The 18,556-nt window shown below is 40.7% G+C and overlaps 1 protein-coding gene across 3 annotated transcripts in view; it reads left to right on the top strand.

The window, feature by feature from the left end:
• Positions 1-18,556, top strand: part of sdk1b (sidekick cell adhesion molecule 1b) — a 260,867-nt gene that overhangs the window by 172,237 nt on the left and 70,074 nt on the right. For all 3 annotated transcript variants that reach the window (XM_058079957.1, XM_058079948.1, XM_058079965.1), the window contains 7 exons: positions 1,757-1,951; positions 2,540-2,656; positions 5,000-5,167; positions 8,299-8,401; positions 8,516-8,689; positions 10,035-10,171; positions 11,510-11,657. In XM_058079957.1, coding sequence (XP_057935940.1) covers positions 1,757-1,951; positions 2,540-2,656; positions 5,000-5,167; positions 8,299-8,401; positions 8,516-8,689; positions 10,035-10,171; positions 11,510-11,657 — 1,042 coding nt within the window. The remainder of the gene's footprint in view (positions 1-1,756; positions 1,952-2,539; positions 2,657-4,999; positions 5,168-8,298; positions 8,402-8,515; positions 8,690-10,034; positions 10,172-11,509; positions 11,658-18,556) is intronic.

Below are 18,556 nucleotides of genomic sequence, written 5' to 3'. Positions count from 1 at the left end.
GCCTTGACATGTGCTGGTTTAAGCAGGGGAACCTTTCATGCATGATTTCACATCATGACGTCTTAGTGTATTACCTACAGTAACCTTGGAAACGGTGGTCCCAGCTCTTTTCAGGTCATTGACCAAGTCCTGTCGTGTAGTTCTGGGCTGATTCCTCACCTTTCTTAGAATCATTGAGACCCCACGAGGTGATATCTTGCATGGGGCTCCACTCCGATTGAGATTGACCGTCATGTTTAGCTTCTTCCATTTTCTAATGATAGCTCCAACAGTGGACCTTTTTTCACCAAGCTGCTTGGTAATTGCTCCGTAGCCCTTTCCAGCCTTGTGGAGGTGTACAATTTTGTCTCTGGTGTCTTTGGACAGCTCTTTGGTCTTCGCCATGTTACAAGTTAAAGTCTTACTGATTGTATGGGGTGGACAGGTGTCTTTATGCAGCTAACGACCTCAAACAGGTGCATCTGATTCAGGATGATACATGGAGTGCAGGTGGACTTCTAATGGGCAGACTAACAGGTCTTTCAGGGTCAGAATTCTAGATGATACACAGGTGTTCAAATACTTATTTGCAGCTGTATCACACAAATAAATTGTTAAAAAATCATGCATTGTGATTTCTGGATTTTTCTTTTTAGTTTATCTCTCTCACAGTGGACATGCACCTACGATGAAAATTTCAGACCCCTCCATGATTTCTAAGTGGGAGAAATAGCAAAATAGCAGGGTGTTCAAATACTTATTTTCTTCACTGTAACTAGAAAATGTGTCTGGAAGATTGCTGTTTGCATATAAATACAACATTCTAGGACACTGCTTTTAATCTCTTAGATTAGAGATTAAAAGCAGATAACATGGCTCTTACACAAGTAGGGAATTTTTTTAGCAATGTTCAGGTCTGGAAAAGTATGGGAAATCAAGTATGGAAAATAGAAAGATGTTTCCAAGACTAGGGCACTAGTCCAGCTGTGATGTTTGTATGACAGACAGACAACCCATACTCAAAAATGGTGACAAAATGTTCTGAAATTTGAAAATTTTTTCCTTTCATTACACTTTTTTGCTTGTTTTCATTTTTTTTAAGAATATTTCAACTTTCTTCTAGTACCTTCTTTCTTGTGACATTACTATTTGTATTTATTTTCATAAAAGTTGTATTTTATATACCCTAATATTATAACTTCTAACTAATATGACGACTAAAATAAAATTACTTATTTTGTATTTAATATTTCAACTTTATGCTATTTTTTTTAATTTTAATATTATGACTTTATTCTCCTAAAATTATGCTACTTTTTCCATTTTGGCTTGGCTAATTGTATTTTTAAAATGTGCCAAGGAGTCAACAGCTGCAGTTCATAAATTGCCCCTGGGCCACACTGTGGACACCAATGGCCTAGTCAGCCCAAATCAATATAAACCAAACACAAACTGTAAGTGATTTGGTCCGCAACATATCAATTTAGTCATTGTTTTCCAACGTCAAAGCTGATGCCTGTGAAAATCTTGTTTTACCTAAAACACGAAGATAATAGCTCTACTTACTTGGATGACTAAGGAAATTAAATAATATTCACAATCTGAGGATAACTACATTTTTTATCAAAAAATTATCAATCGAATACCAAAGTAGTTGTCTGTTAATAATCAATATATATTGCAGCTCTAATGATAGACATCTATTTACCAAGTCTTTACATTTCTTAGTTGTAATCAATTGTTTCTATTTGTATTGTGTGCGTATACACACATATAGGTGTACCCCCGCCCAGGATCGAATGGTACAAGGATGCTGTGCCTCTGTCCAAGCTAGCCAACCCCCGTTATAAGGTTACCACTGCAACGGGACTGACTGTGCGGCGAGTGCAGCCGGGAGATGGTGGAATATTCCAGTGCTTCGCTCGCAACACCGCCGGAGAGACACAAGCGCACACGCAACTCCTCGTCTCCAGTGAGTGTGTAGGACAATATAAAACAATGCAGACCAACGCTTGTCCTCTCTCCCACTTGTTTCCATTCATTCGTATGTCAGCCAGGAGGTGCTGCCATTGTTCTTAGTACCTCATTGTCAGGACACACATTGTTAACAAGCCCTCACTTTGATTCTTTAAGCGTTCCCAATCATCCCATGCATGGATGTGTCTTGCAAATCTGTGTCACAGCTACAAAATGCTACAAAACAATCCACTGAACCCAAGTTTTAGACATAATATCGTTTTGTTTTACATAGCAGTGTTGTCTATTTCTTCCTTCCACTCCATGGGTTCCTGTGTTCCTATGTGTGTTTTTGTGTCACCGTCAGTCTCTGTAGACTTACATTCTGTTCAGCAAGTGTTTGAGAATCATCCCCCACAGTGCATCAAACCACTCCCCTGCTATACCGACACACCAAGCACTATCTGCGGCATACCTATCTCAGCAGTCATCTTTTCTATTCAATGCATCTCTATTTTGACATAAGACACCAGTTCCGGCATACTTTTTCCTCCACTTGCCAACTTTTGCAATGTCTTCTTTGCTAATAAGGTCTGTGTTTCAGATGTGGCTCCCACCTTCATGTTACGTCCATCTGACAAAACAGTCACTGAAGGCAACACGGCCTTGTTGACGTGTCAGACCAGTGGCGCTCCCAAACCAGCCATCATTTGGAAGAAAGGTAAGATCCACCAAAACATAAACAGTCGTCCCTTTCCACATTATGCATTGATTTTTGTGCCTTCACTCTATTGCTGTTTTTAAAAAATATATTAATTATTAAATCATGCTGTTTCATGGTTGAATATCGTCTGTCCATCCATAAGATAAGATAAGATATGCCTTTATTCGTCCCTCAGTGGGGAAATTTGCATTGCACAGCAGCAAGAGTACAGAATCAGTTAAGCAGTACAAAATACACAATATAGAAAAATAAACAATATAAACAACCCAAGTATTAACAAAATCAATAGTTTTTCCCAGTTATATACAATACAGTATGTAGATAATATGAAACGAGATGAGATATATGACCAGTCTATACACTGAGATCTTGCTAGTGAGTTAATATGAGGCATTATGGAGATACTTCACATAGAACTAGTATATTGCATTTAAAGCCCTTAATATTGCACATGGAGGTTGATCAGATCAGCAGTCTCAGGAGGGAAGCCCAGTCTTCCCAGTCCCCGGCCACCACTTCCAGTCCCACCAGGAGGTTACCCAGGACACCCAGGCCAGCTGTGAGACATAATCCCTCCAGCGTGTCCTAGGTCTGCCCTGGGGTCTTTTTCCTTGCTGGGCATCCCCGTAACACCTCACTATGGAGGCATCCCGGAGGCATCAAGACTAGATGCCCAAGCAACTTCAACTGGCTCTTCTCGATGTGACAGAGCAGTGGCTCTACTCTGAACCCCTCCCGGATGACTGAGCTCCTCACTCTCAATCTCTTAGGGTGAGTTCAGCCACCCCATGGAGGAAACTCATTTCAGCTGCTTGCATCCGTGTCTCGTTCTTTCAGTCATGACCCTAAGCCCGTGAGTGAGGATGGGAACATAGACCAATAAATTGAGAGCTTTGCCTTCCGGCTAAGCTTTCTCTTTTCACCACGATGGTTCGGTACAGCGACTGCATTACTGCGGACGCTGCACCGATCCACCTATCAAGCTCATGCTCCAACCTTCCCTCACTCGTGAACAAGACCCCGAGATACTTGAACTCCTCCACCTGGGGCAGCACCTCATTCCCAACCCGGAGGGAGCACTCCACCCTTTTCCAAATGAGAACCATGGCCTCTGATTTGGAGGTGCTAAGTCTCATCCCAGAAGCTTCACACTCAGATGCAAACCGTCTCAGTAAACGCTGAAGGTCACAGCCTGATGAGGCCATCAGGACCACATCGTCGGAAAATAGGAGAGACGAGATCCCAAGGCCTCCAAACTGGACTCCCTTGACACCTTGGCTGAGCCGAGAAATTCTGTCCATGAAAATTATGAACTGAATCGGTGACAAAGGGCAGCCTTGGCGGAGGCCAGCGTTCACTGGAAGTACTGCTAGCAATGTCAACCAGGAAACAAATGGCAAGAAGTAGCAAGCCACTAATCCCGTACTCCAGGAGCAACCCCAAAGGACACCAGGAGGGGCATGGTCGACTATCTTTTCCAAGTCCAAAAAGCACATGTAGACCGGTTGGGCAAACTCCTATGTATCTTTCAGTATCCTTGCAAGGGTGTAGAGCTGAAGAGTTTGACAAACGGGATCTACAGCGCACATTCACTTCACGTTTAGGTCTCCCAGGTCTGCCCGGCATCTTCCACCGCCATCTAATCCAACTTATCATTAGTGGTCATCAGTTGACAGCTCAGCCTCTCTCTTGACCCACTAGTTCAGAACATGCGGTGTAAACAAGAGTGTCATAGAAATATCTACATATGCAGTTTGAATTGCATGGGTGACTACATCTTCCTTAATCACAAGCATTACAGTTTGTAGAAGATTTTGTAGCAATGTGTGCATAGGCTGATATCACATTAAAAAGGTTAGCCAGTTTGTAAATAAATGTGCTTTACAATTTCATTATATGGGTTAAGGTTTGTAGCCTTTTATACATTAGACATTATATAGTAATAATAACATGGGTTACTGTTAAAGCCGATAATTGGAACCCCTGACGTCACTTCCTGTCCTCCACACATTTATTTCAACACACATGAGCACAAGTCTTATGTATGTCTAAAATGGCTTATTTCCTCTGATTATTTCTACTATATCCGGTAATATGAGTTTAAAGGTGACTGTTGGTGTGTTATTTCATGTGTAGAAGGCTCTAATAATGGAATAATATAAGGTTGTAAATAGGTTTTTCCATGCGCTATGAAAATATTTGATTGATAAATAAGGAATCCTACTTTTTGAAAATTCACTTATCACCTCGATAAAGGAGGGATTACTGTAAACTGCATTAAATAACCTCATGTTCTTAACTTTACACCTTTGCTAATTAATCGTCTCCCTCTCTATGTAGGATCACAGGTTTTGGCTAGCGGTTCTGTCCAGGTACCCAGATTCATGCTGTTGCAGTCGGGGAGTCTTCAGATTCAGCCTGTCAGCTTCCAGGATTCGGGAGAATACACCTGTATCGCCTCCAACTTGGAGAGAACCATCAACGGCACAGCCACACTCACTGTCTGGAGTAAGTAACACACTAATAAGAACATGATTGGCAATAGGTGTGCAAAAAATATTTCTATGCTAGTATATGCGGGATTTATTATGTAGTTAATTCCTATAAAATGACTTTGTATAGTTCTAAAGGCAATAGTTCCCATTAGTGATGGGAAGCGCAATTCCTTTTACTGACTTGAGTTTTATGAGTCACCCTGAGTACTCACTTCACTCGAGTGAGATGTCACAGCGGGCATGTGCAAAAAAAAAACCCTCACATGGAGACGCCCATAAACATACAGTATATACGCACTAAACAAACACTTAATTGAGATGTTTGGGCCGTTGCACTGATACGTTTGGATGTGGTAGAGCTGCCCCTTAAACATTGCAAGAAAATGGACCAAATTTAATAAAGCACATTTTTACAGAGGTGGGTTTTACTGCGGGAATCCACAGCATTATGGCACAAAGTCAACAAATTATGTTATAATGGCCAAATTTATTTATTTTTTTGCCTTATCTGTGAAAGCTAATCCCATAAGATCTTGCTTGAACTGTAAAGCAGTTGGTACAATTCCATGCAGAACATGAATTTGGCATCTTTCCCCGTTCTATCTTGACATATCCAATATGCCGGTGCCTTTGAATTATCATTCAGCTCTCAATGCAGCGTTTACATGACCCGAGAAACTCGCACATGTGCAAGAAATCCAACCTCCCCATTGTCAGGTTTGGTTCATGATTCACTTGTCAGCACCTTCATGCCGGCATTAACGAGCGAGTCGAGGTTTGTGAGTTCCGGGGTGCTTCAAGTGCTCAGCTCTTAGTTAGTCAGCGAGCAGCTCATACAGGAACAGGCAATGGAGACTCAATACCCGTGAGTACCGCTTCAGTTAAAAAAAAGTTGTGTGTTTTGAACGACTCGGTTAGTCAACCATCTTGAGTTCCCATGCAAAGTTTCCAGTTACACCCCTCTGCAACTCTAATTAGCACTTAGTACAAACCTCCACTAGGCAAGCTTATCTGTATCAATTTGAACACCTTCATTGATCCCCCCCTTCCTGCATGCCTGGATTTGACCATTTTATGGTACAGTGGAGCAAACCATGATGAAAGCATACTAACGTCCTTGGCAGAGGTAAAAACGTACAAAAATAGAATGGCACTTAACCTCAAGTGAGGCCAAAAATCCAAATTCAGATCGCCACAAAATTGTACACCTTCATTTACCGGAACACACCTCTAGCACGAGCCCTAGTTTTGTCACGATTCATGCTTTATTCATTCAGGAATTATGGCATATGTCAATTTTGTCTGGTAGTATTGACAAAAGTGAAAACTAAAATCCACCCCAAAATTTAATTGGTTCTTCCTAAGTCCATGTCAAAGAGTTTTGTGGAAATAGGTAGAATAGCATTATAGCATTTAGCATAATCCAGCTAATAACAAACCGGGATGACGATAACATCCCTGGCATAGGATGAAATTAAATTTCCATTACATCCTTCAATATGCATTTGCTGAACCGATGTGGAACACTAATTAAGCCATCGCTGTCGGGTGGCATTAGTTCAGCATAGCAAACAGCCGCGTGATTGCTTATCGATGTAATGGGCAGATGCGATGGAGAATAAATCATGTGATTGGCCAGGCAGGTGGATGACTGAGTGGCTGGTAAACGTATTGAACGGGTCATTTTTACATTTATCGCGCCAGCCTTAGATTAAATACTGCTGGATTCGATTAGGCCGCAGCCTGCAGTATGGCTGCCGTCAGTGCTTCTTTGCTCTGTGATTCATCTAAATCGTGCAGGTCACGCCAGCCTGCTCTGCAGTGAATGAGCTTGTGACGTAACAGATGCCCTCACCCAAATGTATTTGTCACCAGGGTTCTTATTCTCTCTGAACAGAGCAATGAAAAAATGGAATTTAATTTCAGGTAGTCAGCACTTTTAAAGACAATGATAAGCACGGGGGACACCCCTATCAGCGCCTGTTTGTAGGAGATAAAGCACGCTCATGTACCGTTTTGCTCCAGTAGTTCCAGGCTCAACTGGTAACAGTAATTGATTTTTCACCAACATACATTTGCATATACACATGTTGAATAACACAGTGTCATGTTTAACTAATCTTATTTAAGCCTGCTACAATTTGTTCAACGTGTTACACTTCCCACCAGGCTGCTGAGATCTTAGACATTTGGTACACCTGCAACTTATATAATGTAATGTATACTTATAATGTAATGCAATATAAGACCTGTAGCAAAGTGTTTATTAATTAGCTGTTGGAAAACGGGCTTTAGCAATGTATAATTATAATGAATATGGTGAATATGTTCACCAAAATATTAGAAGCACTCATTATGATGCAGTACTCTGAGTATGAGAGGAAATTTTGTTGTATCATTACAATGACAATAAAGATATTCTATTCTAGAAACCCAGAGTGGAACTGATATTTGTTATTTGTCCATCACTTTTTTACCAAATAAGTGTCTGCTTATTGTAAGATATGAGTTTTTTAAGCTTTATATATTTTGTGCAATATCACTACACTTTAACTTAAGTTTTATACTTCAGTGATAGTTATTTGTACTTTAATTAGGTTGTTATAATTAAATGTAGGTTATTTTCATATGGGGCTGCACAGCTAGGAGACCCGAGTTCAGTCCCACCCTCAGCTATCTCTGTGTGGAGTTTGCATGTTCTCCCCGTGCATGAGTGCGTTTTCTCCGGGTACTCCGGTTTCCTCCCACATTCCAAAAACATGCTAGGTTAATTGGTGACTCCAAATTGTCCATAGGTATGAATGTGAGTGCGAATGGTTGTTTGTCTATATGTGCCATGTGATTGGCTGGCGAACAGTCCAAGGTGTACCCAGCCTCTCGCCTGAAGACAGCTGGGATAGGCTCCAGCATGCCCACGACCCTCGTGAGGATAAGCGGTAGAAAATGAATGAATGAATGCTTCCAGACCCGACAGTAATAAGTGAATGTCCACAATGTAGGATTCTCTCTTTTATAAATGAGTTTTGTGGCTATGGTATAAAAAAGGCATCTCATATCACTCATATTAGCCAATATAGTAGATATAATCAGAGCCACTCAAGACAAAAAATAAAACTCTTCTGTTCTGTTTCTTACTTTTTGCAGGCCGTACAGTCATCTCTGTCCCCCCTTCTGACCTACGTGTAATCAAAGGAACCACTGCAGTTTTGGCCTGCAATGCTACACATGACCCCAGAGTCAACGTCAGGTACCTAGTTGTCATATTGAGTGTTCATGCTCATTTAAATACGTGTGTAATGACTAACAGAGCCTGTGTCAGTCATAATAAATCTGTTCCTGTGTTCCGCCTCCTCTGCTGTAGCTTCAAGTGGTATCGTAGTGGTCTGCCTGTCCTTCCAACCAGTGGGGGGCGTGTCTCTGTAAGCCAGGGCTCCCTGACTATTGGTCAGACGTGGTCAGGGGACATCGGGGATTACACCTGCATTGTAACCTCCAAAGCGGGCAACGATTCCCGCTCTGCACGTCTGGAGGTCATGTAAGTCGAACAAAGTCATGCAGCCTCACCCAAATGATATGTTTAACTCAGTACTACAAATAGTACCTCGTGTATGTAATAATCACTGGAGACATGTCATGCAGAGTAGCAGTTGTCCATTACCATCCAAAACCAAACTGATGTTTTTTTTTGTTGTTGTTTTGTTTTAATGCAAAAATATGTGTTTCTTTTACTTAAATTGTATTATAACTAATGGTGCAATGACAGTAAAAGCCTATTCTATTCTAATAAGAGTTATAAAAATGAGAAATAATTGCTTTTGCACAAATGTGTCAAATGTGAGTCCCTAATGACTGGGCAAGTCTGACGCTAATATTAAATTGTGTCACATACATATTTCAAGTGTGCCCCGCACTGCCTCATTAAAAGCGCTGTGAGAAAACACTAGCAGGTAGGGGGTCTTTAGATATTAATAAGCGCTTGTATAATCTATTTATAAGCGTTACTTATGATATATTAATACAATTGCAGGGCAGCAGAGAGTATAGGAAACACACACACACATACACACAGCTATGTCCATATCCTTTGGAATTTTAGTTAGACGAGAGCTTCCATGTCAAACAGTGTGGCTCAATGTTTATGTCTATGAAAAACGTGGATGTTGAATTAAAGATTTCCTGTTTTGTGTATGTGTGTGTGTGTGTGTGTGTGTGTGTGTGTGTGCGTAAGTGACATTCTCGTTTGCTCAGTATCATTGGGTCATAGAGGCTAACAGACGCTGGCGGCTGAGGAGACAGACTAATTAGCAGCAGGTTATTGGTTCAACTCTCACAAGACCCATCCATGTGTTCACCGGTGGCATTGTGGGCATGTTTGTGTGAGTGTGTGTGTGTGTGTGTGTGTGTGTGTGTGTGTGTGTGTGTGTGTGTGGCCTGTGGGAAGGTAAGTGCTTCAACATTCTCTGCTGCTCATCCATTAATTAATGTGATCATGTCAGTTCAGAAGAAGAAAACATCATTCTCATTTCCCCTCGTCCTTCCTCTGTCTTCAAATCTTCTTGAAGTGCCACTCCACCGCCACCTTTAACATGACATGGCCTTCATCTGTCTGTCATCCTCTTCCTCCATCACAAAGACACTTCAATATTAAAAACGTAGAAACACTCATAAACAAAAAGAACAACAGATCATTGTAATAAACTACAGTTGCATCCATTACTGTGTGGTCATATTGTATGTGAGCTTATGAATGTGTCAAATTGTGTGTGCACATTTTAAATCTCCTTTTTTAAAAAAAATACAGCTGGCATTTATTAATTGCAACAAGTAAAAGGTGCTGTTATTTTCTATATTTTTTTATTTTTGTGTCCTCTCCTGCACAGCGAGCTACCACACTCTCCTCGATCCCTGGCGGCACATCTCAATGACTCAGACTCCCGCTCCGTCCTCCTCTCCTGGTTGCGCCCTTTTGATGGGAACTCGCCGCTTCTCAACTATCTGTTGGAGCTTTCAGAGAACAGTATGTATGCTTTGTGTGTGTGTGTGTGTGTGTGTGTTTGTTCCTGGGCTCTAATTTATTGTCCCTGAGCAGCAATCAGCTGTTCACTTGCTGTCTAGCAGGCGCCAACGCTGGCTCATTTATAAGGAAAGACGCATGGAGAATTGTGTTGCTACGTAAATGTATATCCGCATTCCCTATAAATACATTTTAATGCACCCTGTCCTCTCTTACCTCTGTCATCCTGTCCCTCAACCCTCTGTCAGCACAGATGTGTGAACAGCAGGCTGTGTCCCTTTCGGATGGGAAACAGAGGGAGAGAGGCATTGCGATAAAGAATGAAGAAATGGTTACACTGCCTTCCTTTCTTCTTCTGTTACATGAATTTTGCACTTTGCACACAGTTTTAAAAGTTATGCTCACATAACACACTGTATGTTTGATTTTTTTTCAAACCAGTCATGATGTGCTATATATATCACTATATTGACACTTACTATGGTACCCATTATGTCATTGTATGGTCATATCACCTCGTACTTCCGTACGTGACAAAAATATAATAAAAAAAAATAACATTAAAAAACTTGAACTATATTAGGAAAGCAGGATGTGAACAAATGTAACAGTTACTGAGTGTAAAAGTACCAGATGGAGGGGTAGGATTTAATGAGCTTTGCTTCTTCCTACTCCTTTTGGACATGTGGAACTGTGAACTGATTATGTGATGCACTCAATTGTAATCTGATGCATGTTCAAATGAAATAAAAACATTACCATTATCGTAATTTTTTCCATGACTGTACATTTATGTCAGAAAAGTGGAAAACGCATAATAGGTCGCTTTTTGTCAAGAAATTCCAACTTCTCAATTGAAGGCAAGCAACTCATCATCAACTGTTTAGTGTTTTTGTACAAGCAATGAAAAAAATACCATGAAATGTAAGGAGAACAATAGAACGGCAATGAGCCAGCAATGGAGGGATGGACAAAGGTTGTTTTGTTTTGTGTGTGTGCGCCCACACTTATATGACACAATAAATGTGTGGGATTGCTTCTAGTAATACGCTGTATATATACATCACCCATTGACTTTATTATATTTACTTGCCGGGCTTTGTTTGCATACCCTCGCACATTACACCTGTCATTCACACAAATACACACATGGCCAGTGAGATGAGAATTGCACATCTGTCCGTTACATCTTTAGGTGGAGAATACAATGATCAGATGGCAGTATACATCAGCATCTGTGCTCCTTCATTACTGTCTCATCAATCAAGATGTTGCTTCCTTATGATTCAGTGCAGCTTTTCCTTCTTTCAGTCCTTAACCATTCACTTCTGTCATGTCTAGATTCGCCATGGAAGATCTACCTATTGGAGGTCGACCCCACAGTGACCAACATGTCAGTTGGGGGTCTTACCCCTGCCAGGACATATCAGTTCCGACTTTGCGCTGTCAATCAAGTGGGTAGGGGACAATACAGCGCAGAGACACAGAGGTAAGACCAACTTATTCTTATCATTCGCTGGCACGTGCCCTTTGGTTCTTCCACTCTTCTATGTTTTCCCACAAGCATGAAACCAATTTGCTGTCTAGTACTTGCTGTAATTCCTATAAAATAGAATTTTGCTGCCTTTACACAGACTCAACATAGATAAACTGAAGTCAAAAGACAGTACTATAAGTATAGCCAGGTCCATACAGAGGGCACAGACTGTGTGTTATTGCCTAGAGCTGGGATTGGACAAGGGATTCAGAATATGAATAAAACGGCTGCATTTTAATTTGATGGGAGCTGTGCTTTTTGTTAAAAATCCATTAAAATTTAGAAGCAGGCACTTGTGTTTTCAAATGTGTATTTCCCTTGCCAGTCCGGGGGAATTTAGTGGTGTAAAAATGGGCGACGCGTCTTTTTTGCGTAAGTGCCTCCATTGTTGTGCAGATGTGAAAAGACCAAACACTGATGGGAATGATGATGCTCTCGCCTAGATGCACCAGGATAGAGTATTTGGAGGAGGTGTGACACAATTTAACAATTGTGCTCATGAATACACACATATGCACACAATAGACCAGATGTGGTCATTGACAGATGCCAGATGTTATTCATACGCATCTCAGCAATAGACGCTGTAAAATAGAGCATTTTGGGAGATGTTGACAATAGTGATTATAAAGACTAGAAGGACACAACAGCTGATGCATCCTGATAACCAAAAATACTGTTGTTGCCATCATAAAAGCTCACTTAACTTTAAGTAGTATTTGAACATTCCTTACTATGGTATTTTATGGAATATTAGCATTAGTCAAAAATTTGTTTCTTACATTGCTAGTGCAGGAATTTTGCCCACTTCATCTTTGCAGAATTGTTGTAATTCAGCCACATTGAAGTGGTTATGCTACTTCAAAGTCTTCATTTTGACTTGCTGGTGTGTTTTGGATCATTGTCCTGCTGCAGAACCTAAGTTTGTTTCAAGTCACAAACAAATAACTGGATATTTTCCATTTATCACAGCAAGTCTTCCAGGTCCTGAAGCAGCAAAACAATCAAACTACCACCACCATATTTGGTTATTGGTATGATTTTTTTTTTTCTTCCAAAAAGTTAAACTTTTGTCTTGTCATGCCACAGAATATTTTCCAAAAGGTCTTGGGGATCATCAAGATGTTTTCTGGCAAAATTGAGACAAGCCTTATTGTTCTTTTCGTTCAGCCATGCAGGCTGTTTTTCCCCAGTGTCTTTCTTATGGTGGAATCATGAACACTGACCTTAACTGAGACTAGTGATCTTTGGATGTTGTTGTAGGGTCTTTTGTGACCTCTCGGATGAGTCATCACTGCGCTCTTGGGGTCATTTTGGTTGGCCAGGGCAGTCCTGGGGGAAGGTTCACCACAGTTCCGTGTTTGGACCACTTTTGGATAATGGCGCTCACTGCGGTTGGCTACAATCAAGCCAGAGTGTGGCTTGAGAAATTGAACTCAGGTGTAATAAACCACAGTTATCCTCCTGTGTCAATAATAATCAAGCAAAAATCTTTAGATTAATCAATGGTGGAGACGGTATCGCTGATTAAGGTGTTGAAAAGCTAGTTTTATGTGTATGCAATAAGTAGGGTTTTTTGTGCATGTACAAAAGCACTGAAAAGAAGACTCAAATTAAAGCTCTTTGCTCACAAAAAGCTGTTCGATTCCTATCAAGCCAACAGAAATGGAACAAAAACAAGAAGTAGAAACCTCACTATGTTATGCTGGACAAAGGTACTTTTGACGTATTTCATGAGGAGCTGACTTGGCAAGCAGATGAATCCGTGAACATTATTCTGTTTCCTTCATTTTTAGTTTTAATTTCTACTTCACCGTAACTTTTGCTGACTTTTCCTCTGTTTTCTGATTGCCAATCTTTTGCCGTACGGTGCCGTCTGTCTCTGCAATGCCGCAGTGCATTCTTTCCATCAGGCAGCGGGCCACCTGGTCCGCAGCACAAAGTAGGCTGTTAGAGGCATTGCAGAAGAGAGGAGATTGATCCTTCTCAAATGAAAGACTGGCAAGCAGACAAGTCATCAGTGGTCAGTAGATCAGAGCAGATGGATATGGCTCTTCATCAGCGTTTGCCTCGTATGTGACCACACGCACAATGCTTTTAATCTCCTGGACGCCGGCCGGGATGAGACACAAGTTGTGGATGCCAAAAAGCCTTTGGTGCACACAGGAGAAGTCAGATGCACCTTTTTTTCCTGCAGCTTGTACCAGCAGTACTTTGCAGCGTGGCCAAAGCGGAAAAGTAGTGCAGAATATTGATGACACAAAGCTTTATTAGAGTTTAAAAATTGAGCAGTGCTCTTCAATTTTAACATTTACTTTGCTTGTCTAATCACTTCATAACTTTAAATGTAAAAATGTGTACCAAGATAATTGCCTTGTCTACAGTTCAGTTGACAGTTGATAACCATGTCGCAGATGTTGGATGGAAAATAAATTCATTCCTTAAAGTTTCCAATTCAAACTGCTCATAAAAACAGGAATTACCAGAACTAATTCCCAAAAATAACAGAACTTAAAAAGCAGTGGATTAGGATTGTTAACTTTATTCTTTTAAAGGGGGACCTATTGCGCTAATTCCAGAGCAGCTACACACGATAACAGCACAGACAGCTTTCTAGTTCATCCAGAATCTGCACCTATTCAGCTGTATTTTTTGGGATTCCGTGCTTCTCTCGAAAATGGTCTGTTTTAATGTATGCCACCCACGGCACGCTTCCCCATGCCCACTCCGCTGTGGTTGGTCACTCTACTGAGTGCTTAGAAGGACTTCCGGTTTGTGCTGCTAGCTGCCAATAGGACTTGATAAACAGTATAGAAGTTGATATTAAAAGGGTGATTTGTCTTTTTAAAATGTCCGTTTTTAACATACAGCCATATGTGTTGCATCTCAAGTCCGATATGACAGTAGAGACTGGACAGTCTGAAGTTTCTCAAGAAAAAAAGGTTATTTCAAGATGTCTTTCAATGGTAAGTTTTTTTTTAGCATTTTAGCATTAGGTTTGGTACACCATCTGTAACGTCCAATGAGTTTTGCGGGACTATCGGTGTTTTAAAAAACTTGGATATAGCCACTAATTGTGGTGGGAAATGACTCCTAGTAACCCCTCTCCCTAGATGCACACTCTATAATGCTACACAGACAAGCACTTTTGCTCCATGTCTTACACAAAATAAACATAATTTGTTACTTACTGCTTACTTGCTTCTGACTGTTCAAGACAACCATTTAACATTGGAAAAGCGTCGGGGTTCTGCAAGTTATCATTGCAAGAATTTATTCCAGTATACCGCTACATAAAAATGATCACCCAACCCTAATGAATGATGAGAAATTGTGAAGGTGGCGAAGTATGTCATCTCCAGGCCTGCACCCCATTGAACACCAGCAGGGCATCCTCAAGCAGAAGGACACAAAGTATCTCAGATTTACCAGCTCCAGTAACAACATGTCCAACTCTGGTGGATTCTATGCCCAACAGTATTAAGGCAGTGCTCGATAACAATGTAAAAGTGAAGCTTTAGGTCATGATGAATGTAGCTGCTGCATAGCAATCGATTTTCTCACAATAAGTAGAGGCATCTAGAAATATTTCCGATAGTGTCCATAGTCCTTGGAAAGAGGAAGTACAGTATGTACATGTTGCCAGGTTAGCACCTCTGCAGTATTTATCGACCAACTGAAACCAAAGTGACTTGCAGGTTAGAAGTCAGTCCACCCCCTGATGATCTTAACATACAGGGTTACTTTTCAGTGGACTTTGAGGGGGGGGGGTTGTAGAAATGGACCAAAATGAAGCTATTACTATTAATCTGATGAATATTTTGGAAGTGCACATATCATCGAGCTTTCTAAGATTTTACAACAACTTAACCCTGTACCAATTCGGAGGCATATAACACACCTAACAAAGCCACAAATGTTTGCTTTTACTTTACACACTAATCAACCACAGATAAAGCCAATTTTTTGACTTTCAATATTAAAATGCGGTCGGACTACATGCCAGAATTTTTAAGCCGACTCAGAGTTAATGTGAAGTGTTAATTGTTTCAGTCACACTTTCTGGTTTGGTTGATTTGTTTTGAAATATTCCATTAACCTTTGTGAGATAAGAGCAGCAACTTTTTCTAATCATCCCACCTGGAGGTTTATGCATAATACACACACACACAAACATCCTTGGTTATGCCAGTATAGAATTGTAGCCCGTAGGTAACTTGATACCACCAATAAATGTAAACAAAAAGTGGAACAAGATTAAACATGAGTGATAGCACATGCTGGCATAGAAATGTGACACAATGTCGTTCATCAACTACACATTTTTTTTTATTAATCTTGCCTTGTGAATTGAATGTAGTGAACAGCGGCGCCATGACACTCCACCCAGACTGGCGTTTAGGAACCAAAACATGGTACCTTTTGATTTTACTTGAGTCGGTTCCCGGTAATACTGACAGAATTCGGTCCGATACCCATCCCTACTCACTCCTTCCATTTGCATTTTGAAGCTAACAATTGCAATGATTTGGAAACCACATTTTTAGATATCAATACATAATTAATTGGTCCCATAACTGTAGCCCAGCTTCTTTCTTTGCAGCTGGTTTGTGTTAGAAGCAAAACAGAAAGTGTTGGAGCACTTTCACGCTAATTAACGTGATGGTGGTTATCGCCCCTGTACTTTGCAAGTATTATCAGTGTAGCAAAACCTGTGAGCATATTTTGCAAACATCTACAATGACTTCCGCTGCAAATTATTTCACAGGATGCAATTACATTTAATGTCATAGCGGCTCAATAAAATGATGTTCTTCCCTTCAGATTTTCATGTAATTTGTTTTCCAATGTCCATGATTAAATCTACTTTTTCACGTATTACTGAGAATTTCAAAATATACATAGAATAAATAATCCTTTTTCAGATCTCTGGAGGTACGTGTCATATGTCACGCAGTTTTGTTATCGAACTTTCCCAGTGACTTTTTGAAATCCCCACGGTAAAGCAACTTAATTGAATTTTTAAGCACTTTGCTACTTGTCATTCAACACAATACCCAAGTTTACCCTCTTCACTTGGTAGAAGAACTGCTCATTCATTACATCTGCAGCACATTTGAAGCCGCGGAGTAGCCACTATTTTCATATAGGTTTCCACACTTTTCCACCTTTTTGCACTCAGGAAAAATAAAAATAAAAAACAGAAAAGAAATGTTATTATTTGTCTACTGATCTGTAATATCAGGATAACCGTGGAGTCTGAAAAGTCTAAAATCCAATAATTGATTTTAATTCCTGCACAGTGGTCGAGTGGTTAGCGCGTTAGCGCGCAGCTAGGCACTTGACATGTTCTACCCGTGCATGCGTGGGTTTTCTACGGGTACTCGGGTTTCTTCCCACATTCCAAAAACATGCTAGGTTAATTGGTGACTCCAAATTGTCCATAGGTATGAATGTGAGTGTGAATGGTTGTTTGTCTATATGTGCCCTGTGATTGGCTGGCCACCAGTCCAGGGTGTACCCCGCCTCTCCAGCACCTCCCACGACCCTTGTGACCCTTGTTAATTCATTTTAATTTGAATTTAAGGCCTTAAAATGTAAAATAATCCATTTTAAAAATGTCTTAAATACGATTTTGTAAGGTGTTCATAGTTTATAGGCATTACAGAAACTTCAGTCTTGCTTTTAAATATTTACAATTTTGAGGACCCTGTAACATAACCATAAATCCATTCAGCCCAGTCATAAAATATTGAGCTCAACTCACGCTGAGAAAAGCTGATTCACTTGTACAAGATGTGTCAACAATGTGTGGCTCCAGAGCGAACGATTTAACGCATGGTTGAAGCCGGTGGATGGAAACATAGGATGTACAGATGTGAACATGTGCCTTAAATTTTAGTCATCATATTCTTAAAAAGGGTGGTGGACACGGGGGTTAGCGCGCAGGCCACAGTTCGCGTTCGATTCCCCCCTAGGGCATCTGTGTGTGGAGTTCTCCCTGTGCATGCGTGGGTTTTCTCCGGGTACTCCGGTTTCCTCCCACATTCCAAAAACATGCTAGGTTAATTGGTGACTCCAAATTGTCCATAGGTATGAATGTGAGTGTGAATGGTTGTTTGTCTATATGTGCCCTGTGATTGGCTGGCGACCGGTCCAGGGTGTACCCTGCTTCTCGCACGAAAACAGCTGTGATAGGCTCCAGCACGCCCGCAACACTCGTGTGGATAAGCGGTAGAAAATGGATGGATGAATGAATGAAGCCGGTGGATGGAAACTTAGCATGCAGGACTGTGAATATACGTCTTAAATTTGAGTCATCATGGTCTTAATAAAGGTCTTAAACAGTACTTGGTATGTTTTCAATAATTATTCAACATTTTCTTGCTCTGAACCATTTAGTGTCATCTCATTTTGTGTTTACAACCTTTAACTGGAGTCCGAACATCCTCCATCATGCTTCATCTTTTTTCAATATCTTGTGTCCTCATTTCCTACTTGTAATAAATTGACATTTTATAGGCTCATTTGAATGCAGGTCAACTCAACCGTTTCATTGAAAAGTCGACGCACATGTGGATTTGGTGGGAAAAGCGTGTGGGCATTAGCTAGTGGAGGATGACACAGATAGAAACTTTTGCTAATTCCTGCCACATGGGGATTCAAACACACACACACTTTTGCACAAAACACACAAAATCTCATCCAGAAAAAAACCTTCCTCTTTTCTTGAATAGCAGGGGACAGATAAAGTGTGTCAGACAAACTTTATGAGTTCTTGTTTTGTAGCTGCATATATTGTATGTATGTGTGCATGCGGGCGGATGAGTGTTGCCGTGCCAGAGCGGCTT

Source organism: Doryrhamphus excisus, chromosome 1 (assembly GCF_030265055.1).
Source record: "Doryrhamphus excisus isolate RoL2022-K1 chromosome 1, RoL_Dexc_1.0, whole genome shotgun sequence".
Taxonomy (NCBI): domain Eukaryota; kingdom Metazoa; phylum Chordata; class Actinopteri; order Syngnathiformes; family Syngnathidae; genus Doryrhamphus; species Doryrhamphus excisus.
This window is presented reverse-complemented; position numbering and strand designations above follow the sequence as displayed.